The 27,609-nt window shown below is 37.1% G+C and overlaps 1 protein-coding gene and 1 long non-coding RNA gene across 6 annotated transcripts in view; one reads left to right on the forward strand and one right to left on the reverse strand.

Moving 5' to 3' along the window:
- Window positions 1-1,321: 1,321 nt before the first annotated feature.
- LOC100543404 (muscular LMNA-interacting protein-like) overlaps window positions 1,322-27,609 on the reverse strand; it is a 33,968-nt gene continuing 7,680 nt past the window's right edge. Inside the window, exons 6-9 of one of the 5 annotated variants that reach the window (XM_010707814.2) lie at window positions 26,972-27,097; window positions 8,387-8,440; window positions 3,419-3,453; window positions 1,322-1,436 (exon numbers count right to left, since the gene is read on the reverse strand). In XM_010707814.2, the coding sequence (XP_010706116.1) occupies window positions 3,427-3,453; window positions 8,387-8,440; window positions 26,972-27,097 (207 nt within the window). In that variant the 3' untranslated portion in view covers window positions 1,322-1,436; window positions 3,419-3,426. Of the gene's footprint in view, window positions 1,437-3,418; window positions 3,454-7,369; window positions 8,049-8,386; window positions 8,444-23,556; window positions 23,648-26,971; window positions 27,098-27,609 lie in introns of those variants that run through there. The other 4 variants (XM_010707813.2, XM_019613212.2, XM_019613211.2 and 1 more) reach the window with 4 other exon arrangements.
- On the forward strand, window positions 5,373-7,301 carry LOC109366254. The gene is made up of 2 exons (XR_002112463.2): window positions 5,373-5,698; window positions 6,799-7,301. It is a non-coding gene; the product is annotated as an uncharacterized LOC109366254 (long non-coding RNA).

Here is a 27,609-nt window from a genome sequence, read left to right on the forward strand (position 1 = left end):
TAACTTTTGCTCTTTGTAATCTCCCCTTCAAGGATTTTTCTCTGAATTCTTTTCCCATTAGTCTCTGAGGAACAGACTCCCTAGGCTGTAATTGCTGACACACTCTCCATTTTCATTCACAGATGGAAGCCATTTGAACAGATAGGGATGTGTTTGTAAAATATGTACAGATGAAGAAACTCACCAAACCAGAGGTAAAGAAGGGGGTCCTTCCTTTGCCTTTCCTACAGTTCTGATAGTTCTTTCTTCTTCCTTCTACCCTGGGCTTTGATCTGCTACTTGGACTAATTTAAGGCTAAAATGTACCATACTATTCCACGATTCGATGATTCTATTTTTTCATTTCCATTTCCACAGTTCTGCAGTTAAGCAGCTTAAATGCAGGTCCTGTAGTACAAGAGACTGAGTACCCTTAGGACTATTCCATTTAAACTGACTTTAATGTAAACGTTTTAATTGATGATTTTATAAATTAGTTCATCGTTTTAATTTTAATGGAAGCAGCAGGACATCTCATTACAATTATTAATCCTAACCTCAACATGTAGCAGTGTGTGAGGAGGTGAAGTGCTCCCACACACCAGGCTGTGATGCAGAAGTCCCTGGTGTGCTTGTACCTGCAGGCTGATGTATAAGTTCAAAGGATTGAGGGAGCAAGGAGAAGCCAGTGACTCACACAGGCACAGACAAACAGCATCCTTGGACTTTCACAATCCGTTTAGAAAGAAAATTATTTAAGACTCAGGCTCAGACAAGACTCAGTCTGTGGAAGCAACACAGGGTCAAAAAGAGAACAGTGTAAAGTGTAGAGGAAAGTGGTGGTTCTTCAATGTTTGCTAGGTAGAGCTTATAGCTCTGTCTGCCCTCACCAGCTGGCACTTCTAGGCCTGCAGGGCTGTGAACATCTCATGGCAGGGAAGAACCTGTAGGTGCTGAATAATTCTATGAGTATTTCACAGAACGTAAGCATCTGCATGACCGCAAAACATGACCAAGGTGAAGAGTGTGGGAGCAATCTTTTCCACTGGTGCTGGCATCCAGACTCAGCTGCTTGAAGTACAAGGAGGTACATTTACAGAAATGAAAATAAAAACCACAACAAAGACTTTGCAACAAAAAAAATACACCTTTATTGAATTTTGACATTTATATTATTTCTAAATAAAATATGCTGTGTTATTTTAGGCATCTTTTAAACTGGCAAGCACTTCAAGAAGTGGTATATAAATATGGCACATTTGTATGTGTATCTCAGGGGTTAATTATGCTAGTACATAGAATTATCTTTCAAAAGAATATTAGCAATTAGCATACTGGAAGCTTTTTTTTTTTTTTGTAATGGTGCTTTAGATAACACATGTATTGTGGATTTCTTCTCAGCAGAGAAAAAGGCCCAAAAATACTCTGTGGTTTTATCTCTCGATCCTAATTTGAGGCTGTAAAAGAAGAGTTCCCAAATGAACAAAAATAGCCAAAAATGGTAAAACAGACATTTGTAAATGGTGTAAATCAGGTAAGCTGGCTAATAAATTTCACTCATATTTTCATAGGAAAAAATAAAAAAGACATGAAAAAAAATTCAGCCACTTCTCTCGTTTTAAACTTTGGGATAAGGTGCAGCTGGTACCAATCCTGCATTATTAGATCCTTCCCACCTTTGCAGTAGCCTCAGAAAGTCTGTTGGAGCACTGCATTCCCATGTAGCTGCAGCTGTCCTAATTCTGCATTATGTCCCCCATCCTGAAATTTTGGTCCATTTCTTTCCCTCCCACTCACAGGGAGGTTGGAGAAGTGACTAATACTCCTTTACAATGATGCATTATGAAGAGATGCAACCAGCCGTGGCTCTGCTCTCTATTTTTTTTTTCCCTCTTATGTGAAGAAACCGAAAGCTTTAAATCTTCTCTAAATCTGCCATTCGTTTTCCACAGCACCAGTCTCTCTTTCTAATAGTGCTCAGGATGGAACATAACACTGCAACTCGTTCTTCACTAACACTGAACAGAAATGAGGATTTCCTTCCATTATACTGTAAGCACTCCCTTCAGCATTTCCTTTGAATGGCATTTTTTTGTAGCAGCATTGCTTCCCCAGCTCAGATCAGTTTGTGGTCCCCTGCAATCTTCAGATTCTTTCCTATGTTATTATTGTCATCCCACTTCTATCTGTGCTTTTCTGTCCCTTGTCATTGTTTTCAGTCCCAAGTGGGGATTATCTGTAAATCTGATTAATTTACTGTCCATTCAGCTGAGCAAGTAGTTGATGTTGTACAGAGCCAGAAGAAAGCATTGTGGAAGTATCTGTGAGGTGTTTTCCCATTTTAGCTACAAATGATTGTTCTCAAAGCTCAGCTTTCCTATCAGTTGCACATCTACCTTGTGTGTATTTAATTTAGTCCATATCTCTTCTGCTTGCTTATGAATGTCATGTGGGTCTGTGTCAAAGAACTACATCAATCATATCCCTTATATCTGTTTTGCTGTCAAAGAAGGAAATGAGATCAAGTTGATAGGATTCGTTTCTGACCCATCCCTGTGCAAGTTCTCTTATGTGCTTACTATCTCTGGGTGCCTACAAATGGATTGCTTAATGCTTTGTTCCAGTATCTTGGAAACAATATTAAGACTGACTTTTCTGAAATTATTTAGATCTTCCTTTCATCCTTTGTTAGACATGACATTATGTTTGCCTTTTTGCAGTTTTTTTGTGCATTTCCTTATCATGCTAATTGCTAGTTTGAGAAATAGTTTTGGTTAAGCACTTAAGAGTGTTTCATTGGGATGAAACTATATACATCCAGTTCACCTAAGTATTCTTTAAGGTGTTCTCTTTCTATTCTCTACATATTCCTACTCCCTAATTCTAAGAATTAACAGAGTTAAACATTTAGTCACAATTATTCTTTTCTTGTGAAGACTGTAACCAAACAGGTCTTGAACAGTTCAGCCTTTTTTATACAACTTATTTGCTGTCCTCCCTTGTTAAGTGCTAAATTGTGTCTACACTCAAGTACAGAATATTATTTTCAACATGGCATTGTTTAACTATAAGAAACCATTCATTTTAATGACATTATGCGGTTATGCATTCAAATATAAAATAATATTCATTTTATTTTTACTACACATTCTAATTCCAAACCATACCTCAATTCTTTCCACCTGCTTGATTACCTACTACTTAAAATAAATTCAATTTTGACTTCATGCTAAGAAGTGAAATTATTCTGTATTTGTAATTATTAATAGAAAGTCACTCACCAAACACAGCCAGCTTATTATCTAAACAATAAATCATGTTGCTAATGCATTCTACCATAAGCAAACGCATATACATCAGTTTGTTACAATGATACTAAAGCTGTAGTTACATATTCCAAGTGTGACTGTAATCAAGTCAGAAAAACAGTAATACTCACCGTTACAGCTAAACAGAACCTTTTTCATTGGTGACCTGAATTAAAAGAAATAAATCAATAAAAAGTGAACATAAAATGGAGAGGTGAGTTAAAATTGCACTATGTGAAAGAGGCACAGTAGTGCAAATATTATGCTGGTGGACAATTTCATGAAGCACTTGGTCTCTGTAAAAACTTCGGTTTCCTGTACTGTTAATTTATAACTATGTTTATAGAGCTCAGGATGTTTTTCATGCACTGACATGTTTGAAGAGCAAATTTCAAAAGATAAAGCATTACTCTGGCTAAATGCACAGCAGAAGACATTTCAAACTCATGTTGGGCTCCCACTTCTTTTTTGGACCACATCCCAGGAGGACACAGGATGTGGCCCATCTTGTAGTCACATGGCATGGATGTTGTTTTCCTCTACCTTAGGAAGGCTTTCCACAGTCTTCTATAGTAACCATGTACCCAAAGTAAGGAGGAGGGAGGACTGCAGAGTTCTGTGTTTATTTGTCTCAGAAAAATAACTGGTGGTACTACTGATTAAAAAAGGTAGTAGTCAGCTGTTCAAAGTCACTGTTCCAGGTGACATTCCACAGGTGACCATCAGACACCAGGGAGCTGGGTGGAGAAAGAGCCCATGATGTCTGTGAATGTTAGTAACTTGGAGAACAGAAACAGACTGGTATGATGAGGATACAGCCCCCATTTTGGAGTCCTTTGCCAGGCTGGAGGAATGGGCCAGCAGGAGCTGTTTCAACAAAGACAAACGCAGAATCTGGATCTGGGATGAGTAGGCGAACAATCCCATACAACTATAGGTCAGTGACTGACTGGCTGGGCAATCAGAGGGAGACCCAAAGCCTGGTTGATTCCAAACTGAACAGGATTTCTTATATCTGTGTGGTGGTGAAGGCTAACCTCATACAGGTTGCATTAATTACAGCAATATGTCATACGCCATTCCTTTACAAGCTGAGAATTATTCTTCTCTGCGGTGTGCTAGCATCCTTTCTAATATAAATTTAGCATGTAATACACGTAGTGTAATTATTTTTATACAGAGCCCAATAGAAATAATATTCAATAAACCTAGAAAATGTTTTTCCTTGTTAATGCATGGTGATCTAATGCCCTTTCATGTCAATATGCTATAAATGAAACTTATTATTTAAAACAAGAAGATATTGTTGAAGTTGCCAAAAAGTATTACCCAAATACCTGTTGTAAGCATGTATTTCCTGTTGTAACTGTAACATATTAAATGTTATAAAATTTAAATCATTAGAAATTATAAAACTAATATAAATTATAAACTAATATACATTATCTATCTGATTTTTTTCAGACTTTACAAACATATGCCAGTTGGACCTTTCTATTTATAAGACCAGATGTACATAGCTTACTGTTCCCAATTAGCATCCATTTGTGAAGTTGAAGAACTTTTCCCAACTAACACTTGAAATTCTTACTCCCTTAATCAAAGCAGTAGATATTGTTATTTGTAATGTTCATTTGCAACATCATTAAATTTTCAGTTAAATGAACTGTTATGATGATATGGAGAGAGCCCAGTCCTTGGCTTGATTAAAATAAACTGAGGACAGTGAGACTACTGATTCAGAGAGGTTCTGTTCATTTTGTTCCAAAATGCTTTTGAAGATTGCAGGTCATATTAAAGCAATTCTCATTTTGGAGGAAAGTGACATCGAATTCAGAACATCCCAGAGCTTTTTTTAACGTGTTACTGTTGCCTTTTTCTTTATTATTTACTGCCTTATGCTGCCTTAGTCTCCATGCCTACCCTCAATCTATGTTTATGAATAACCTAATACCCTCTAATTCCTTTGGTATTTTATCAGGTCTGAACAACAGCAGTGCTTCAAATGCAATTCTCAACCCATCTGTGATCCATTTGGCACCAAATGGAAGAAGAAGGCACTTGAGCAAGGGAGCTGATATTACAACTGCTGTGGATAGAGTTCTATCTCATTTTGTGTATCTACGATATCCCTGTCCTTGCTCTGACAAGGATTTTCTTTACTTCCAGATAAAAAGTATTGAAAGGCACCTGAGAGATGGATCGTTACAGAATACCTAAGCACCAGCAGCCCCAGGCTGTCTAGATAACTTCAATGAGAGAGGGGTCTGTACCATTCCTTCGCACCTCCCTACCAGACAACTCTCAAGTTGGCCTCCACTCTGCATGCTCACCCATCCCAGCTTTGCAGTGTCATGGACTGTGCCTCAGAGATGCCGTTTCAGACCAGCATTACTGTTGGCCATATGGAGGTAAGATGAAACAGAGTGATCATGATATCAAGAAAATGTTGGGTTTTTTTGTGAACTCTGGGACTTTGTTTGGAAATCCAGATGCCATTATTTTTAGCTGGAAGAACATTACTTCTGAAACTGTCACTTGGGTTGGGTCTTGCTCTAGCATAAAACCACCTACATAAGCTCTTCTTAGTACAGTGTAATGATTACACTTACTTTCTTATATATAGAATCTATTAATGATTAATAGAAATGTTGACCTCTGACCAGGTACACTCCTTAAGTAAATAAAGAGCAATATATAACAGAACTTTGGGCCTTACTGACATTTTCAAAGAATTTATAATTTAAAGAACATTTGCAATTATTATTATTTTTTTTTAAGTGAAGCAGGGCAGATTAATTGTTTCTTTTACTGAAGTGAAATCTTGTCTCCACTGAAGTCAATGGAATCGACATTTTGTCATGGTGCCTTTTTATGAATAGTGACCTTACATGGAAAGATGCCAGATATTAAATAATTATTGCAGATTTCTTAGCAATAACAAATAGATAAGACCGAGCAACAGCTGAAGCAAAAGATTACATGAACCTAAAGTAATTGTATAATAGACTTGGGACTTTCCAAGTTCTATATGAATAAAGGTAATGAGTACATACATTTAGCACCTGCAATGGCTTTTTATGACTTTACAGGGACATATGCCCTATGTTCTCTCTAAATATTCTGACTCAGTATAATTCTGAGAGTAATTGCAACACCAGTCACATACTATGATGTGGGCAAACACTAGGTTAATTGAAGACTGCAAGTATGGGAAATTACCATCCCATCTCTTGGTTAGTTTTTGCAGGCGTATCCTTCAGATGTCCTCCAACTAAATAGCATTGGGTGTAGAGAAGGATTTTACAGGGAGGAAATGCTCTTAAAATGAACAGAACCTCTCTGAATCAGTAGTCTCACTGTCCTCAGTTTATTTTAATCAAAAACTTATTTGTTTTCCTGCTTTCACAGGAAAGTAATAGGCCTGATTTGTTCTGTATTTTTATATAATGAAACTGATACTGCATGAAGAACAGCATACAAAGATAACTTTTTTTTTTTTTTTTTCCAGTGGTGAATACTTCACTTTGAGGAAAACAACCTAACTTATTAAGTAGAAAGTAGCAAAGTCTCTTCTTCACCATCTCATCTCTTGTAAAGGTCAAGGAAATGTTTATGTTTCACTCTGCATGTGACCATCCGTTCTTTTTCTGGAAATACATAAATCATACTGATTTTCACACACCACTTTTTTAGCTCTGAGGGAGTAACACTGTGGAGGAAGAAGCTAAGTATGAGCTTACAAGTAATTTTAGATAAAGAAAAAAGGATTGGTGAGGGCAGAGACGGAGAAATACAGATTTTATTACAGCAGTAAGAATAATGTTGACCTTATCACTTGACAGAACCTAGCCACCTCTACATCCAAACATAACTTCATTGATAATAAAGGATATACTAAGTTAGGTGGAGCCTTTTATGTTACATAAACCCATGAAGCATAAATTCAGCACAAACTGTTGTTTGAATCAGGAGAGGGTCTTATGAAAAACTTCACAGGTTAAAAAAAAAAAAGTAAAATTAAGATTAAAACTGAAAAAGCACCTATCACGTGAGAAGCTGATCAAGCTGATAATTGTCTAACTTTGTTTTGTGAAGACAGCCTGGGCCTTACTTGGGAACGATCTACAGTATAAACCATACAACTGCCCTTGAGAGAACCAGGGACTGGCCAGAGAGGGCAGGACTGCACTTGAAAATAAGAGGCTGTGCTGCATTCATCACTCACATTCTCCTGGAGCTGAACAGAAGTCGATGATCCATCTAGTGAGATGCTTACCTTTCTTCTTTTTCTATTTCTTAATCTTTTTACAATAGAACCCTAGATGAACTGTGAGGACATATTAACAGGCTCTGTCAACAAACTGAGAAGTCAGTCAACATGTGCCTGACTCCATTCTGCTTCCAACTTGTGAAAGTCTTGCCCTCAAAACTCCCTCCACATTATAAGAAAGTCACGTATTTTGTAGCACTTATGGATGTTCTATTACAGTTCAAAGCCTGCAGTAAAGAATACAGTAGTTAATCAAATTACATATGTAATTTACATTGAGCTTAGAGATGTGAAAAACTAAGGAATCCACCACTGAGTTTAGACTTCAAGAAGATTGGTGTCTTTCTTCAAAGGCCAATAAAACTGGCACTGAATGCTGATACTGGGCAAACCATCTCTCTGCATACTGTCTGATGTTTTCTTGACATTCCTTTGCAAAGTTTTCAATAATTAATTGTCCAAAGTACTTCTGACACTTGTTGCATCTTCTATTTAAAACAGAGGCCATATCAGTGACTGCAAACTGGAAAATGGTCTTACTGCATAATATAACAAATTCCACTCAGTAGCATCCCAGTAGCACATACCAGAAACCTGACGTGTAAATGTTAGTTTCACCCCTAATTCATACAAACAGTCTCCAAAACAACTGTTGTCTTTTTTCTTCATTAATCACCAAGAATAATTAATGCTTATGTAGCCCATACACTGGACAAAAGCTGATCAGGAGCTCAGTACATTTTTGCTCATTTCATACACATGCTACACAAATAAAAGATAAAAACAGCATGCAAATACATAAACATATTAAATGTCAACTGATTACCTCCTTAGAGCTGAGTGTTTCATTTTCTGGAATAGGCACTATGGGATGACTGGGCTGCTGAGCGAGATGTCACAGGTTGAAGAGATCATGAGGTTAAAAACAGGAAAAAAGCAACAGTTATCAGTTCAATTTCTATCTATCACAAAGATTTTATAATGAAAGCTAGTATCCCCAGTCATTCAAATAGCAATGCAGCAATGTTCAACAGGATCCATATGCTTACTACTCCTTGTCTCTATGAAAACCTCTTTCAATGCATAGCTTGTTCTCTGTTGTATCATCTTCCCATAATTGTAAGGGAAGGATAAATTGCTTTCCACTTTGAAAAAAGTATCTCAAGACAAAATCATAGCAAGAGAATCTGCCTTATATACATTCAGTATGAGATAACGCACATGAAGTTATTTAAAACTGCAGTCATATTTCCATTATTTTTGAATATCTGTCTTCTTAAATTAGCTCTAAAAGACCTCTATTTGATCTTAAATTTCATAAACATAAATCATGCAAACATTTAAGTAAAAAAATATTGCAGTAATTAGCATGTGCAGAACGGAATTTATAATTTCCCAGTATTTTGAGTGTAATAAAGTTTGATGGATGTGACTCAAATGATGAACCAAACAGATTAGAATAAAATTTGAAGAGGACATAGGTAAATAGATAAGATGGAATTTATATATGCAACGCTAAGGTCCCAAGTTTGTGAGGTTTTCATATACAGTAATCCAAACATCTTCTTCAGCCAGCACAGCCACTGAGGCATTCTACTGCTGCGATGCAGCTCTTACAATACAGGAGATATTTAACAGCCTACATGGGAGAGTGAATTCCCATTTCCAAACCCTGCATGCTGCAGCTACTGAGGCTGGGCAGTCATAGAATCATAGAATCATAGAATCACAAGGTTGGAAATGACCTATAAGATCATCTAGTCCAACCGTCTTCTCATTATCACTGCTACCACAAGCACTAAACCATATCTCGCAGCTCCTCATCCAGACAGTCCTTGACAATAATATAGGTACAATATTCTAGCTGCATTTGCAGTATCTTCATGAGCTTATTTCAATTAAATGAAACCTGTGATGAATTACATATTGTCTCAAGAGTACGGCATCTCTGTATTCCATGAAAAGTAGCAAGAGGTAATCACAAAAAGAATACAGAAGATACTGATCATTTTCTGCTTACTTGCTGATGTTCAGCTAAGCCCTCTGAGAGGTTCACTTATTGCAAGAAAGAAAATCTCCCAAGTCAGGTAGTGATTCTGAGAATATAGCAACTCTTTTTCTTAAGTTGCACGTTCAGCCAATCAGTGAAAAATGTACTTTTAGTTTGTTTCTTGTCCTCGCCTTTTTTGCCAGGACTCATTGCCAACTGTTCAGTATTCCACTATATTCACCAAAACTGCCTCTCCAAGTCCTAATTCTGCCTTATGTTATTTCCTCAGTATGAGGTCTCATGTTCCTCCTTAGAACTCACCTATAATCATCTTTTTTGTCCACAAGATATGTTTGCTTCTTTTATTTTGATAGCACCTTCTTTTCAAGATAGAAAGACAATATTTATAACAGTCCCCATGGAGAAGGAAAATAATCTATATTTTCTGGACAGGCACTCTTAGTACGGATTACTTTGTAGATGTTTAATTGAAGGAAAACGAGTGGAAGGTCATCAAGGCCTTCCCTGATTAATAATGGAAAGAAAAGTAAATACAGGAGTAAGACTTAGAGAAAAACAGAGTAACATACAGTTTTCTGAAGTGTGTTTTCAAAAGTCATCTGTCACATAAAAACCTCAAGGAGTTATCATAGAAGAGTGCATACATTCTATTTCTCAGATTTCTGAAGATCTGGTATGCCCTTTGCTATGACTTGGGGTCTAGAAAGTCACATCTAGCTAGATTTATTACAGACTTTAAGTGGTACTTGAGCAAATATGGAGCACCTCAGAGAAGTACTACATTCCTTTTGCTGGAATAACACTTAGTCTTGCAGGTCCCTAAAGAAGAGAGTTGGGCAATAGCTCTGCCTCTGCCAACAGTGAAGGAGATGAGTGTCTTGGCCTGAGTGACTTCATCTTCACAAGCTAAAGGCCAATTCCTGTGTTATTTCCATCAAGTGTCAATGTAACCTGAAATGTATAAGCCTTGCTGTGGAAGAGTCCCCATGCCTGTCCTCACTGAGTTTAACTGAGGCTTCAGTCTTATCCCTTCCTCTGTGATTTTTCCTTGCTAATATGATTTTTGTGTTCTTGAATGCATACTGCTCCAGCCCAAAATGTAGGATAGAAAACAGTGCATTTGCTTTCTGTAGCAATGTAAATAAGGACCTGATTCTTCTGGAAGGCGTCTGGGCAAGTACTAAATGAGGGCATTGGCATCAGTTCTTATCCTCTCTGCAAGCTTGTCAGCCCAAGGTATCAGAGGGTGCTAACAGAACATGCAACCTAACAGATAGAACTCAGCCTTGCACCTGGCTCACAAACAACTTACACCAAAATATTCTCTGAATATGAAGGTCAATTCTCTTCAAAGATGAGCTATCAAAAACAATACCGGAAAAACAACTTAAAAGATCAAAAAATGCAAAGTAGGCAAAAGAATGCAGAATTAGGCATTTCTTACTAGATATCATGTGACTGTCATCCCTCAGTCATAGAGGAATGTGGCCACGTCCACAAGATATAAAGTGAGAATGAAATTTGGACTTTGTACTTTTTACTGGAGTGCTGTCTTCATGAAACCTCAGCATGATCTGTAACTGGCAGTTTTCCATCCCTGGGACAAAGCATCTGGAAAGAAGCCCTATTTTTTTTCCTACAAATTTAGGATTGCATATGTTTATGATGGAGGATGACAATATTGCTTTTTAAATTTCTATTATTGATTCTTTTGCCAGTTATAAAATTTTGCATTACTCTTTTAAAGTTAGTTAGTGAGTTAATTAGTTAGTTAGTTAGTTAGTTAGATGGTTAGTTAGGTAGTTTATTTATTTATTTATTCCAAGCCTCACTCAGTCTCTGGTGAATTATTTCTAAGGACAGTGAAAGAATACATTATACACATACCTAGTTGTGGTTGTGAAAACTGTACTGAAGAGATTAGAATATCCTGACAATATCTAAGTATTTACAGTGCATAGGTTCAAAGGAAAATTATCTGTCCGGCCAAAGCAGACTCAGCCAAGGCTTAGAAAAGAGTTATAATATCTTAGTTAGACCTTTGTTCATTTAATTCTGTAGAGTAATCAGCGAGACATATTTTCCTTTAAAAGGTCAATTTACCTTTATTGTATTATGAATCATAGCAGCCTTTAAACTAATATAAAGTCCTCTTAAGTATTTTCAATGTAAGACCTTTTTCACAAGTATAAGTTACTCTCAAGAGGATCTGCAACCTTTGCTAATTGAGAAACAGGTTTTAAACACTTTGGAACAAGTAAGAGGTGATTACAGAATTGTAAAATTGGAAGGGACCTCTGGAAATCATCCAATCCAACTGTCCTGCTAAAGCAGGCTCCCTACAGTAGGTTACACAGGAAAGGGTCCAGGTAGATTTTGAATATCTCCAGAGAAGGAGACTCCTTTGCCTCTCCTCGCAGTCTGTTCCAGTGCTCTGTCACCTTCACCCTAAAGTCACCTTCACTCTCATATTCATATGGAACTTCCTGTGTTGCAGTTTGTTCCTGAATGTACGTAATAAATAAGAATGTTTCAAACTATAGAACATAACTTATACGCCATTCTTTCTAATTACATCTTTGTCTTTAATCTACTCTGATAATAAATTCGGTACTTAACACTCATAAAATACAGGATAATTCCTTCTCAACAGGAAAAGTTACTAATTTCTCACTAGTTTGAAGACTAAAAATGTTTGCTTACAAAGGCATAACAAACACACTGTTTTTATAAAACTTTTTCACAGATAACCACTTTTTCTGCATAGAAATGCATGTAAACTAGGGTACCAAGAAATGGTACAACACCCACATCAACAGAGAAAGGACTACCTTCAACTAAAGAGAAAGAAAATAAGTAATGGAAATAAACAGTTTGTAATTATGGTATATATTGTCTTCTTGAAATAACACTATAAAATCACTCTCAAAAACGCAGCTTTTGAGAGTTTTTGACGTTATTTATTTAACCTCAAAAATAGGTTAAGTAACCTATTTTTTGCATCTGCCATCTCTGTATGAGAAGAAATGTGAAGTAGAAATAGTGGTTGCAAGACCTATACAGTGCCTTCAACTGAGAATGCAATAAAGCATATTTGCTCACTTCATCATTACTATACATTAATTTTCCTTTGCTTTTTCAACTCAAAGATTTTAAATCTCTCTCCAGATACTAAATAGTACATGCACAAGATGGACGACATATGCAGACACTCTTCCCTGACAAGTTCTCACAGGATAGAGCTTTGGAACCAAAGCAAGGTGCAATGGAAGGATTTTTATTAGCATAGGTGGAGACTGCTGGAATTGCAAGGTTTTGTGAAGGATAGGGTACAGGTGAAGATGTACACAGACTCAGGTTTCCCTAGGCTAACCTTTTTGAGGCCTTCTTTGACTTCTCATGGAAGGCTAGTCCAAGAGGGAATCAGTTGAAAATTATTTTTAATGAAAAAATATTAGCAACAGAAAAATAGAAAAGTAAAGCTTTTTGAAATGAAAAAAAGAAGAAAAAAACAAAACAAAACAAAACACGAACATCCACTTTTATTTCTCACGTGCACTCCAATTCTCACTTAGAAAATAAAAAACAGAATGTTCAAAGATATGAAATCTTGTCCATAACCACAATATTGTGTTCTCTGACCTGAGTATTTCTTTTCTGATCATTTCTGTAAAATATTGAAGTGTAATTTCACTGTCAGTGCACTTTATAGAAACTATGGGAAGAATGTGAGTTAATTGATTTCTGTACTTTGTTGGTAGGGTAATTTCACTCAAGTGTTTGACTGGAGCTGATGGCCAAGCAGGATACGAAGCCTGTATGGAAGACCCAAGACACTAGAATCTAAACTTATACAAGAAAAGAAATGAGGCAGAAGGGTAGAAAGTGTCTTCTAATGATACAGATTAGTACTATCTGCTTTGGATTAGTTCACATAACCCAACTGAGGCATTTTGATTTTAGAAGTATTTCAACATTTGCAAATTTTCATCTGTATCAGGAAGCAAAAAAAATGGTTCAGAATTTTCAGCATCATGAGCATGAAATTTTCTTGGAATGTTGACTGTGATCTATTTATGAACTGACAGAAACTGAGTCATTGCTTTGAAGAGGTGCATGCTTCCGTGCCCCAAGAAGGAAGTCATTGTTTATTGACTCAAAACTGCCCAAGAACTTTATTTCTTTCAAATTTCAGGCAAAAGCATGAAATGAAATGAATTTAATTTTCAGAGCTGATTTCCCTCTCCTGTATTTTCTTCCCACATCAGAAGCAAGATGGAGTAAGAATTGTTTCCTGAGTAAGTTTTCAAAGTAGCAAAGTTGCACTGACCTCAGTTTTGACCTTAGTTGTTTTAAATCCATGACCCCAATTTTAACTGAATCGTCAGTCTTCGTAAGTATATCTATAACTGTCAACTAATATAATAAAATTTGCATAAATATTCTGTCTAACTAAGATGATAGCCACCATTGACACCGGAAAAAGTACAATAATTTACAGTTTATATGACCTCTTCATCAATGTTCAAAACACTTTGCCAAAATAAACTCCACAGTAATGCCTTGAAGATCATAACATTTATGAAACATAGGTAAATAATATGTATGCTGTAAGCACATTCTTGAAATTTCAACAGAACTAACTGTATTGTAATTTCTTTTTTAACATATCTGGAATCAGAGTTAATTAAGGCTATATTACAGAACTTGTACTATACCAATACCGGCAATAAAAGTTAAATGATTTCTAACTGTCTCAATTTTTCCTTTGAAATTTAGTTTCCAAAGATTCATCAGCTTTCAATGCTTACTTTCCCTTCATGACTCAAAAGAGTTATTTACAGTCTTAAAGATATCATTTTTTCTATAGCTCTGGGTATTTTGAGGTTGCTTCCATTCATTATAATTTTCATCCTTCGGTCTGTGTTTCAATCCCTATGCTTTTTGACTGTTTTTTCACTTTGATAAAAAGCATACAATTATGCCGGTTGCTACTTTGGCCACAACCCCAGGCAATGCTACAGGCTTGGGGCAGGGTAGCAGGAAGATGGTGTGGAAGAAACAGACCTGGGGATGTTGGTTGATGCTTGGCTGAACATGAGCCAGCAGTGTGCTCAGGTGGCCAGGGCCAGCAGCATCCTGGCTTGTATCAGAACTTGCTGCTAGCAGGATCAATTAAGTGATTGTCTCTCTGTACTCAGTACTGGCGAGGCCACACCTTGAGTACTGTGTTCAGCTGTGGGCCTCTCACTACAAGAAGGACATGGGGGCCCTGGAGCATGTCCAGAGAAGGACAACAAAACTGTGAGGAGTATGGAGCACAAGTCTTATGAGGAGCACAGATCTACAACTACCTGAAAGGAGTTCATGACAAGACGAGAGTCAGCCTCTTCTCCTGCATAACTAGCACTAGGACTCAAGGGAATGGCCTTGAGTTGCACCAGGGGAGATTCAGGTTGGATGTCAGGAAAAATTTCTTCTCAGAAAGAGTGGTTAGGCATTGGAACAGGCTGCCCAGGAAGTGGTTGAGTCACAATCCCTGGAGGTATTCAAGAAATGTTTAGATGTTGTACTAAGGGACATAATTTAGTGGGAAATATTGGTAGTAGGTATATGATTGGACTGGATGATCTTGGAGATCTTTTCCAACGTTTGTGATTCTATCATTCTATCATTGTTTTTCACATAGGTCACCTGCTCATTAAATTTTGTTTGAAATTTTTCCACACATTTTTGCTTGTTTTTATAGTTTTGTCTTCTGTGTTTATTACCATGTTACAAGAAAAGTTATGGCCCTACGTTGCAGCTGCCATTTGCCCAGCTACTAATAGAGAATTATCATTTCCTTTTTCTCCAGTTTCAAATTCCCTTGGAAATGGAGTTGTATCCAGCCCAAATCCAGCCCATGGATTAAGTTCCTAGCAGCAGCAGTACCAGGAGCCTCTAAGCTATGGCAAGTTTGCACCCACCACCATGGGGCATATCATAGAATCGTCTTCACAAACCAATAGAGGTATTAGAAGAAGATATTAGGAGTGTTCTAGTGTTTCAGCTTCTGCATTTCCTTTGGTTGTTGCTCTAGAATGTGTTAAACTGAAGATAGAGAGGGCAAAGATAAAGATATCTCAGAAAGGGTTTACTTAGCTAGGGTCAGATTTTCTGTGACATTTGATATTGTTGTATGTGTTAAAAATGTCCACCTGAAATCCACTGTGCAAAATCATCCTAGAAGGCCAGGCATAAAACCAAACTCAAAATTTAGATTATGTACAGACTTCTAAGAATGAAGAAAAGCATTTTAAAGCACTTCCTGGTGTTTAAGACTGCTTTAGGCTATCCCAGCTCATATAAATGAGAAGGAAGAAGGCACCAGAAACAGTTCTAATTGCGTTCCAAGAGGAAACCTGGGCAATTCTGGGCACAGCATTCACCACGGACGTTTTGACTTTAAGGCCCGTAGGAGTCTAATCCTACTGTGTCCAAAAAAGCAATGCTCTGTGTGTTTTCTAAATGGGTAGAAAAAATGCCAGGCTTCTACCTTTAGCAGCTTCTCCTAATGGAAATAAAGGCAGCATGGCTCTCAAAATTGCATAACTGTCCTGGAAAAAAGGAGTGACACAGCAATCAATTTCTTTTTACCTCCAGAAGAGTTGTCTCTGTACAAGTGGGTAGCAGAGATCTTTCCACGCAGTGCAAGACTTAAGACATCCCTGTGCTAAGTGCATGTTGCTGCGTCTCTCATTGAGCCTGAGCTCCCTTCCTGTTCTGTTGATAATTTGATGGCTTTGAAGAAAGCATTTGATTGCCAAGTTAAGATATTTCTGAATTGCTTTAAGATAAATGCTTTTCTTTGAAGATATGCTGAGAGAGAACTCTAGGTGTATTTTCTGTGGCCATTATCAAGAAACTTCACCTAAGTATGGTAGGATTAAAATAACTCACCAAGACCAAAGAATGCAACAACAACAACAACAACAACAACAACAAAAACAACACAAAAAGAAAAGGACTATATAGAGGACACATACAGAGGACACAGAACATTATTAAGCATTAATATGTTCTCAGCTAGGAGATTCAATTTATAGCACAAAACTAATTACCTGACTTGTTTTCCTCTCTTTTTTTTTTTCCTGTACTAAACCAATTGTTCTGATCACAGATAGCAGATAGATGATCAACCACAATACACCTACACAAGGACAGATGTAGAAATTCAGCATTTAAATAGCAAAGTTCAAAAGAGAGAAGGAAAGTCTCTTCTGGAAATAAAAGCATCTGGGATGATGTCTGGGAGAAAAGAGCTTTTCCATGGCAACCCCGAAAGGCTGCTGCATTCACAGAATGTCAATTCCCACTATGCAGCTATTAATCAAACTCCAGTGAGGAGGAGATTGGATGGTGAGGTAAACACCACTGACCTCATTTAAAAAATAATAATAAAGATTCTCTTTAAATATTTTGCTTCCTTATGAGCCTTCAGACCTGCAACTGATTCCAACAAGACAACATTTAGTTATTTCAAAAGAACTCTATTTAGGTCCAGAAAAACAAACGAAAATGTTTTGAGTCTAAACTCAGACACCAATAGAAATTTGTCCTCTGAAAGACTGGTCCCGTAACACCTTCTCCTATCCCTAATAAGGTATGAAAATGGTCATTTTTTAATGCCTCCTCTTTCAAAAATCCAGACCCTCCAATCCATTTTCAAAACAGTGCTGCTATATATTTAACTGACAGGAAGATTTCCAGAGAGGCAAACCTGAATTGTGTACTCAGCCCATGCTGACAAAAACAGAAAAGGCAGTTTGAAAGTGAAGTGGGACTGATAGACAGCCCCAGCTGTGTAGTTGCACCCCCACCCCATCTCTGCCTTTTTCACTTGGACAGTTCATTGCCTTCTACTTTCAAAATGAATACCCGTTTCACAAAAAATAGTGCTCTCTGCCTTGACAGATATTTACATTAATTGTGCCTCTACATGCTTCTGAACTTCTGTGACTGATCTGATGGACAGAAAAGAAATCTCCTTTCCCGTAACAGAGTAAATGACTCAGTTGTAGCTGGGAGAAAGAGGATCAACAAAGCAATTGACACCCGTAAAATGAAAGTGCGCTTTTATCAGGCTGTCCTGATTTCTTGCAGCTCTCCACTGCAGAAGATGCCTAGATTATACCAAGATGTCTCAGGATGAGAGAAAATCAGGCTCCCTTGGCACACTAGGGTATATGCAGTGGACATACATCCCTGAAGACCACCTCTTAAACAGGAGTGCAATACAAGTGGCAGAGGCTATTTCCTCCCTCAGGAGAAGGATACTCTCAGAATCACCAGGGAGTACCACAGGGCTTGTGCTGGCAGCTGAGCTCTTCCACCCTACACAGTCATCAGATAAAAACTGGGGGGATTCCCCTCAGAATCAAGCTTTGGAATCAATCACAGGGTTAAGTGTTACTTCAGACACTCTGTCACAACAATAGTTGCAATCTAGTCCACCATTCAGAGTTATTTCAGTGAAAAAATGGGCTTTTCTAATACAAGAAGCTTAACTCATTCAATATTTTATTTCAGAAGAAACTGAAGCAGGATCCTGTTTGCTTTAACTGGTCTGCTGACTAAAAAGAAAAAGACATGGTCATCTACTGCCCATTGTAACCGTTTGCCTAGTAACAACCATCTCAGAAGTGTGTCTTGTCAAGAACAAGGAGTGTAGAAATCCTTTCAGGTCTGTATCAGTTTTATTTGTGAAATTCCATCAGCTATGAAGATTTAGGTAGCTGGTGGGTCTTCAAACAAGAATAGCCTAGTTCTGGGTCTAAGACGCCTACAGCACAGTATCCTTTCAGTGAAGCATTTCAGATAGGCAGCCATTTGTTTATGCTCTGAGAACAAAAAAAAAAGAAAGAAAGAAATTAAATTTAATTTAGGAGCTCACCACCCTTAGCTTTTCTAATATAAGAAGCAGAAATATGATGATACTGGTTTTGTGTTTGTTTTGTTGATGGTGTGTATGTTTTCTTTCCTAACACCTCATTTCCGAGCAAATTCTTGCATAGGGTGATTTTGAGGTTAAAACTGCAGGTGAAAATTAGCAACTCCATTCACCAATATGCTCTATCCATCGTCAAAAGTATTTTTATAACATATTTTAAATGATATAAAGAATAAATGGCAATGAGCTTTGCCCTCTAGTGGAAAATGAAGTAAACTACAACAAATACTTGGAAACACAACTTCACCCTTAGTAGTCTCTTGGACAGTTCATTGGGTTGAAACTTTAGTTATGTTCATGTATACATCTGGACACTATCTTTCTTTATTGTTTCTTTTTTATTGATGTTTCCTGAATGGCTGAAGAGGCAGCAAGTAAGTCAAGGCGCACATCCCTTATCCCTAAGAGTGATGAGTAGTAAGGGGAAACCCAAGGAAATAACAGTCCCTGTTTAGTAAAGAATAGAAATAAATTTTCTAAATATTTATATTGCTTACATAATAGGTCTAGCAATTTTAACTATCAACTTTTAGGAAACATTCAATGTTAATTTATAGTGACAGTTCTCCAGAGAATTCCCAAGAGGGATAGTCTTCTCAAAAATTCTTCTCATTCTCCCCAGTGCTGTTTCAGAAGATCAATTTTTACATATTTATTTTTGTATATCTTAAGGGATTGGAAGACAGGAGTAACTACTAGTAAATTAAATTAAAAAAGTAAATTAAGAGTAGCCCATAGAAGAATGCAACTGTCATCATTTTATGCATTCTTGACCAAAGTCTAGATCCCATTTTGCTTACACAACAAAATGAATGATAATGGGAATTCAATCAGAAGCACAAACATCCAGACTGTTTTTGAGTGAATCTTCACAGCAGGCCAGTACTAAGGCTTCATCTAAAACACAGATCTCCCAGTGATCTCCCTTGATGACATAACCAATTAAAATGCTACTGCTATGAGAGCAATTCAAGGAAAATTAAAAGGTCATCCGAGGTTTTCTTTGATAGAATATAACACTTTTCAGTGATTTCTGGGCTATGGATGCTGCTGCTCAACCATTTAAGGCTGCAGATTTAAAGAAAGACCAAGTTTAATATGAAAATAAGAACTTGCATATATATATATATACATATATAAAACACACACAGAGGCTGCCCCAAAATGAATACCTCCCACTTTGTTATGTGTTTGCCAATAATGTCAGAGGAGGATGTTCACAACTTTGCAGTAAAAGTTGAACCTTCCCAAAAATATTTCATTTTACTTGTGTGTGACAGATGGCAGCAGAGGGGCAGTCTGACAAATGGTGTTTGACATGGAAGTGCGTGTGAAGGTATGGAACTGAATTCCTTTAAGTTGAAAAAAATGGCAGCTATCAACATTCACTTGCTGAACTTTTATGGAGACCAAACACTGGATGTGAGCACAGTGAAGTGGTTGGTTGTGTGTTCCAGTGGCAACAGCAACCTCTGCTAATGCAGATCTTTATGAGAGCAGCACGCAGTCTCTTACTCACTGCTGGTGAGAATGCATAGCCAATAGCTGTAACTATGTTGAAAAAAAATACTATGTTGTAGCTGAGAATTTGCTTTATCAAATAGTGTTATAATGCTCTTTGTATCTGTTGTAGTTTCCATGGAAACAAATCAGAGGCATTACTTTCAGTGGATTCTATGTGTGTATGTGTGTGTAGATATATATATATATAAAATAGGAGTTTTTTACAGCTATACGAAGAACCCTATTATGTACTTCTGCTAATACTGCAGAGAGGATCTGAGTATGGGAGAGAATTTATGAAGTAAATATAAAATGAAAAAAGTCAAATAGATGGCATGGCTCTTGTGCTTACACTGTATAGGAAGAACCTGTTGGCATCAAAGAGATTGTATTCATCATTTTGAAAAGTTCACAACGTTTGCTTGGAATAACAAAAGTTAGTAGAGACAAAACTGAAAGATTCAGAGGTCTCACAGACTTGCCCATATGGATAGAACACAAATGCTTGGGTTATCCTATGACCTCTGCATTCAAGAGAAGAGCTTTGGATGCAAGTGGTATGAGAAATCAGAGGAACTGCACAAATTTTCTATGTCTAAGCAATTATACAGCGAGAGTATCAGTGATAAAAATGACTAAGTTGATATTAACAAAAACATTTACACTATCTTAATTATTTTCAGTGAACTCTCTAACTTGTCTTCCTATACAAATCTAAGTTTCTTGCAATGTTCACTGTCACTAGAAAACACCTATTTTCATTACAGATAATGGATTCAGTCATTTTATCATATGTTGCTTGTTTGTTCATGTGAATGCCCTGCAGTAAACCAGGAACTTGCTGAAAAAAACTTGATCATAAAATCATTACTGCCCAAATAAACATGTCAGCCCCACTTAGCAAAAATTAAATCAGGAAACTAAACCCAACCTAGCAAATGTGAAAAAGTCAATTTTGCTCAGAATGCCTAAAAGACAAAATGGAAGATTGTTTTGCTTTTTTTGTTGTTTTCATTATTGTAGTTGTTATTTTGTTATTTTGTGTTCACCCCAATTTATAAACTCCACAGGGCAGTAGGAAGTAAATCCAGACTCTGTCAATGTTGCCTATGAACTTTAATTCTGTTTACAATTGGGGGGAGAGAAAGGCATCTTCAGGCATTTCCTTCAGAGTGTAACTACTGGCCAGTATCTGCGGAGGTGCTACTTCTCTCCCTAGCAGTCTTAGCTCCCAGTGGCCTAAAACTGGCTGTGTGAATTTAACTCTGGTGCTTCCCCTAATGAGGAAACCATGATGTAGCCCAAAGAAACAGTACTTAATATCACTGTTTTAAGATCAGGCACCGCAAATGAAACAGACCGTACATTTCAGAGTGAAATTTTCTCTCCCAGTATTGATGGTTGAGAATTTGCTGTCAAATGCCCAGAGAGGTTGTGGATGCCTCCTACCTGAAGGTGTTCAAGGCCAGGCTGGGTGGGGCTTTGAGCCACCTGGTCTAGAGGGAGGTGTCCCTGCCTACTGCATGCATGCAGGATGATCTTAAAGGTCTCTTTCAACCCAAACTATTCTATCAGCCTATGATTCTGTGAAGAGGATATAGAAGGATGCAGCTGACGGGTTCAAACAGCATGTCTTCTTGGGGCTTACATAACTGAAGCTTTTCTAATACCAAACTGGGGCTTTCTTGAGGCATTGTAAAGATCTAGTTACAGCTGCTTTCTAGAGAGAACTCAGTTAAGACATGGGGTCTGATTTTTGATCTTATAAATCTCACCAGCGAGACCTGCTCCCAACATGCATTAGGCTACTGAGATTTTGTCTAACACCTTCACAGCTATTGCAAAGACTATGGAAATGTCAGTAAGGATGTGATTCCTACTGCATTGGCAAGAGACAACTGTTGGTCGGAATGACAGAAAAAGCTACTGTGAAAAGCTTGTCTTTCTGTCATGTTAATCTCCCTTCCCTCAGTCCCCTGCCTAGTTCTGGCTAGTATGAAGGAAGCAAGCTCCAATAGAAGTTCACTGAAGGAAGGAAAAGCAGAGGACATGAAAACATTCATCTGAGATTATTTCTCGGGTCATGTGCCAGCACTAGTGATGCAGCAGGATTCTGCCAAGTTTTAATATGGATAAAAGCCTGATGCTACTCTTGAATCACACCATAATTGATGCTCAACTTATTGTACAAAGTTTTGAGACTGTAATGCCTATAAGGATTCTCATGAACATCATGTGTGATAGAGGGCAAGTGGCTGAAAGGTCGGGGATTTAGACAGTCAGTAAGGGAGGTGAAAGGAGGATGCAAAGGGGATTTATTTGGAGAGAGCAGTTCAGTTGGATGCAGAGGGTTTAAGAGAGAAGTCTTCTAAAAGGAAAAAAAAAGAAAAAAAAAACAAAAAGAAAAAAGAAAAAGTAAATAAATTTAGATGAGAGGATGAGAAAAAAAGATCTTGGTTACAGTTCATAAGGTTCCATGATTAACTTGGAGAAATAACACATCTTCATGCTAATACAATAGCTCTATACTAAGCAGTTTTATCAGCATGTCCTTGCAAATACTTAGACATAAATGTATACACACAAACTCGCCATAGATGTCCCTGTTGTGCTTGTCACTCTCTTCAGTTCAGCTAAAGGGATAAAAAGGAGAGCCAAAAAGGATCCTGTGCTACAATATAATGACAATAGTATGGGGCAATTTTCTGAAGTTTTAGATTGGGATTAAAACACAAAATACAAAATATGCAAAACAAAGCCTGTACTACCTATATTCTATCTGGAACACTTCAGGCATTTTGTCAAATTTCTAATAAGCCTTTTCAGAAATTCAAGTGTTAACACGAAGTAGGTGCTCACACATTGAAGTTCTGAGAGTTATCCAAAGTCAGCGATAGCTACAGTAAAAAGAAAACAATATTTATGTGCTTTCTGTATGCAAAACAGATAATAACCTTTAAAATAATTGACTTTCAAAAGACTTGGGATAGATTCAGAGAAGCAAATCCAGCTTTTGGCACCAGTGTCATGCTGCCACGGCCTCAAGGCTTTGACACAATTCATCCTGAATTTGGCTGGCTGAGTGTTGATGAGAAACTCCTTCCCATGCTGTGCCTTTGAATTCAGTACTTAGAAAATTTGTGACAAGGTCTGAAATTAGTTCCAGCAGAAGCTAATGCATGGCCTGAAAAAAAGTGTGAGTGTGAGTATAGTTTTCTCAATTTGCACTATTTAATTAAACATATGTAGAGCAAAGAGAAATAAAGATTAATAATGAAAATAAATATATACTGCTATGGACCATCAGCATGAAAACAGCTGTCAGATAAAGTATTTTGTTAAAAGTGAGATGTCTTTTTCCACATGGCAAGACTTATCAATGAAGTAAAAAACAAACAAGCTACTCTGTCATGCAAAAAAAAAAAACTGTGTTCAGCATAGGGAGGTAAAGCACTTACAGGGAAGGTCAGCACTTATAGCTGTCTGCTTCATTATGTCTCAAACCCAATGCCACCCACATGGCTACCAGTTCTCAAGGTCACATTGGCAGGTCAAGTAGGGAGGGGAAGTACTGCAGAGGTCTAAGAAAAATCAGGAGCAAGAAGTTAACAAAGATGATGCCATATGGAACCCTGCTGTCATTAATGGTATTTGAAAGAAAAAGGAAAGAAAATGCGTACAGAAAGGAAGAATAGAAATATTAAAAGGTGAAGCTTGTAGCATGACTGGAAAAAATCTCAAAAGAAAAAAAAAAAGGAAAAAGAAAAGAAATGAGAGATGGGATAAGGAGTTTTGCCCTTGGAAATAAGTACTCACTAAGCCCTTACTCAAGTACAAGTGGAACAGCTCTGGTACTCCAGCAAAAAAACTCCAACTTCTAAGTTGGAGGTTTTAATTACCTCCATCACCCCACTGGCTGCACTACTTTTGATGCAGTAAGGGATGGAGTTGACCTTCTGTGCTACAAGAACACATTGCTACATATCCTCATAAGCTAACAAACCTACAGTTGGAGATGAATACTGCATTGTTTATGCTGTTCTCTGAGCCCAGTTCTACAGACAGTGTTGCAGCCCTTTTATAGATACTAAAAATCACCCAGCAGAGCTTTAGAGATACTGGAAGACTGTGAACAGTTTGTTTGTGGCACCAAATTTCTCCTCCACTCAAAATAAATAAATAAATAAATAAATAAAAATCTTATATCAGTACCATAAACTTACTCTGACGGACAAGAGCTGAAATCATGACCATGTCCTGTGACGTTCAGCACTTCAGAGTTTTCCCCACATTTGGCTATTATTATTATTATTATTATTATATTAAAACACCACTAGAATTGTATACTTTTTCCTCACACAGACCAAATGAGTTTTTGTTAAGCCAGTGTGTCCATCTGAATCAAGACCTAAGCAGTATCTTTTTCATAACAGATGTCTCAGTAGAGATCTCAAAAAAAAAAAAAAAAAAAACCAAATACACCAGCATGTAAACGTACTTATTCTTATCCTAATCTGGGAAATACAATAGGAGAAGAATACTTATCTGTACTTTAAAACATATCAATTCTTTTAAATAAAGGAAGCAAAACTTTCGTAATGAAATTAATTTTTCCATTTAGAAAGTACACTAGTTCATTATTGAAATATGTACGTATATTTACATAAGATAATGTTTGGCTTTTGTTATAACAACCACATATATTCATGCATTTATTACACTCTCAGTGCTTCAGTAATATGTTTCCATATCTAATTTATATCATGCACACTTAGAAACTTGAAATTTACAAAATGTCACATAATACCAAAAATGGCAGATAATACCAATTTCCACAAATATGTACAGTAACTCTGAGAAGTTGTGGACTTAGGATTTTGTAAGTCTGCTTTCAAGTAAGGTCAACCATGCCAGGGTAACTGGTGTCCAAAAAGAATTTACCAAAATGAATGCAAGTTGGTTTGACTCCACAGTTACCTTCAAATGTCAGAAAACAAGCAGAAGTGCCCATCCCCTAAAAGTGAACAGTGAGCGGGTAAGGGTCCATGACGTGGAGGAGCCAAACTGATCACTTCTTGCTCCCAAAAGGTGTGGCCTTGTTTCCAGTTCTCTCTTGTCCTTCCTGACCTTGGAAAGATCTTTTCTTATAAATACTCAAAAAAATTAATCCATCACCTCACTATGCCAGCAGAAAACACTCTTTGGTTTGAGTTGATGTTTTCTGCTGTGTTAATTTACAGCCATGTTACAAAGTTGATTTAGCTCTGAAATATACAGACTGGTCAAGGGGAGGGATGCAAAAATGAAGACTTTCTGTCAGAAGCAGAGAGAGCTGGAAGAACAGATTTGTCTCTCTAAAGGGTAGTGAACTGTCAGAGAGCTTGTTCTGTCCAGAGAGACTTCATTTTATGTCTTCTCTGACAACATCAGTTCTGCCCTTTAGGCAGTTTGGAGTCTTGATATGTAAGTGTGATAGATATATATATATGTAAGATATTTGTATGCTTGGAGTCAAAATAAGTGGCTGCAATGTTATGTTTTAAAAAAAGTTTTTAATACTATTTTTAATATTTAAAATCTTGCTACTTTCATAACTTAATATCTGAAGAGTAACAAGAAAAAATGACTTTTTAATCACAAAGTCACCACAAATGCTATTAATACAAATGAAGAATAGATGTGAGTGTTTTATCTCTCACTGAAAACTTATTCTGTCTGCAAACACAACCTGTAGTTAAAAATATACTTTTATACTTCAGAGATACTTGACATTCTGTAGAAATCTGAAGGACAAGAAGACTTCTAGTACCACTAGTATATATTGTTAGAATCTATCGATTCTACAGATCAGATTGATTTCCCCTGTTTATATTGCTGCAGTACAATTCAGAAATGTCAGAGTAGAAAGAACAGAAATGAAAACCTTTAAAAATTTCAGTAATAAATTGAAAGAAGAGAGGATTGTCATTGCTAAAAATCTCTCTAAGATAACTGGAAAGGAACAGAAATGAGAAATTCAGTAGTATTGTATTTTATTCATATCATGTCTGGTGAGAGAACTATTGGCTTCATTTTGCTATTTTCCAGATGGAAAATTCAGAGCATATTGGAGAGGTTAATAATAACTCCTACACAAACATCTGAATATGTCTTTCTGTTAAGGTTTAATTCATAATAACGCATACAAACATGAATGCGCAAGAAAAGGCCAACAGAACTACTTATCAGTGTTTACTCTGATGTAATGCCTCATAGAAGCTAGGGAAGCTCAAGATGTTTTTTTTGCAAAGTGATCTTATGGTCTGTGGGAGAAGGAAGCATTTCTGCTTCCCCATGGGCTACTCATTTGTGCCCCTTCACCATGTGCAGTAGAAGAGTGATTCCCTCAAGCTACTGAGGGACCTGAACGTAGACCTGCATACTAGAGAATTACATGGAAATCTCACTTGGTCTCCTTCATAGTCTTCCTTGGGAAGAAAAGAGAGAATCTTGTTCAGTCCTTGTTCTCATCTCGCTTTGGAGATTGCTCAGATCTGGACCCCAGATGGAGTAAGCACTTTCTTACAGATCTGATCCAGACACTTGCTTCACAGCCCAGAACAGAATTTCCTCTTCATTTTATGTGGTGTTTCCTATGAACATCATTAAAAGGCTACTTCCTCAACAGATGGTTTTCCAGGCTGTCAAAAAGATATCCCTGAAGAAAGTCTAGATGCTTCCTTCCAGCCTGAAGATGCTCCTCCAGGAGCTGAGCACCCTTCATTGAATCACTTGCTGTGCACTTTCTTTACAATTCACTTTACCAAAACAAGAGACCACAATAAAAATGAAGATCTAAGTCTACCCCATCAGGTTTATAGAAAATAACTAAGACTACAAAGTCCCTCAGAGTGAGAGATACTCACCTGCTCAATATCTCCATCACTGATCTCTTCTAGGTACTTTTTAAAAGGGTTGGGTTGATAGAGCTCCTCCTTTTGCTGTGCACTCTTCCCTTTCACTAGCACAGGACGAATGACACCAGGTTTTGTCTTGACAAAGGGATGGAAATAAAATGCTTTATAATTTGTGGAATATTTGTTAGATAAGTCAATTCCATTGAGGCTCCGGTAACTACATTTAAATATATATGTATTCATATAAATAACACATTTCACCAGACTAATATAGGCTTCATGCTACCTCACCTACTTTTAATACAGTCTACAGACAAAAGTAGCAGGAGCTGCTTTAAGTACACAAGCTCATCACTGACATCTGTTTTGTTGCTACCATAAAAATAAATGCTGGGCCATCAAACTATTGTATCTAGTTTTTGCTAGCTGCATCTTGATAAGTTCATCAAGTCACACTTTATGCACAGCCACACTCCTGTTTTCCAATTGCAATTGCTATTCTGGGCTTCACAAAAAAGTAACTGCAAAACAAGGAAAAGCAATGAGTGATGTGGTTAACATACACACAGGTAGCAACATTTTAGAAGAAATTATTTCAGGAAACAAATACCAGTGATTTTACACTGCATTTTCACAGTATCTTTAAA

Source organism: Meleagris gallopavo, chromosome 2 (assembly GCF_000146605.3).
Source record: "Meleagris gallopavo isolate NT-WF06-2002-E0010 breed Aviagen turkey brand Nicholas breeding stock chromosome 2, Turkey_5.1, whole genome shotgun sequence".
In the NCBI taxonomy this organism is placed as follows: Eukaryota; Metazoa; Chordata; class Aves; order Galliformes; family Phasianidae; genus Meleagris; species Meleagris gallopavo.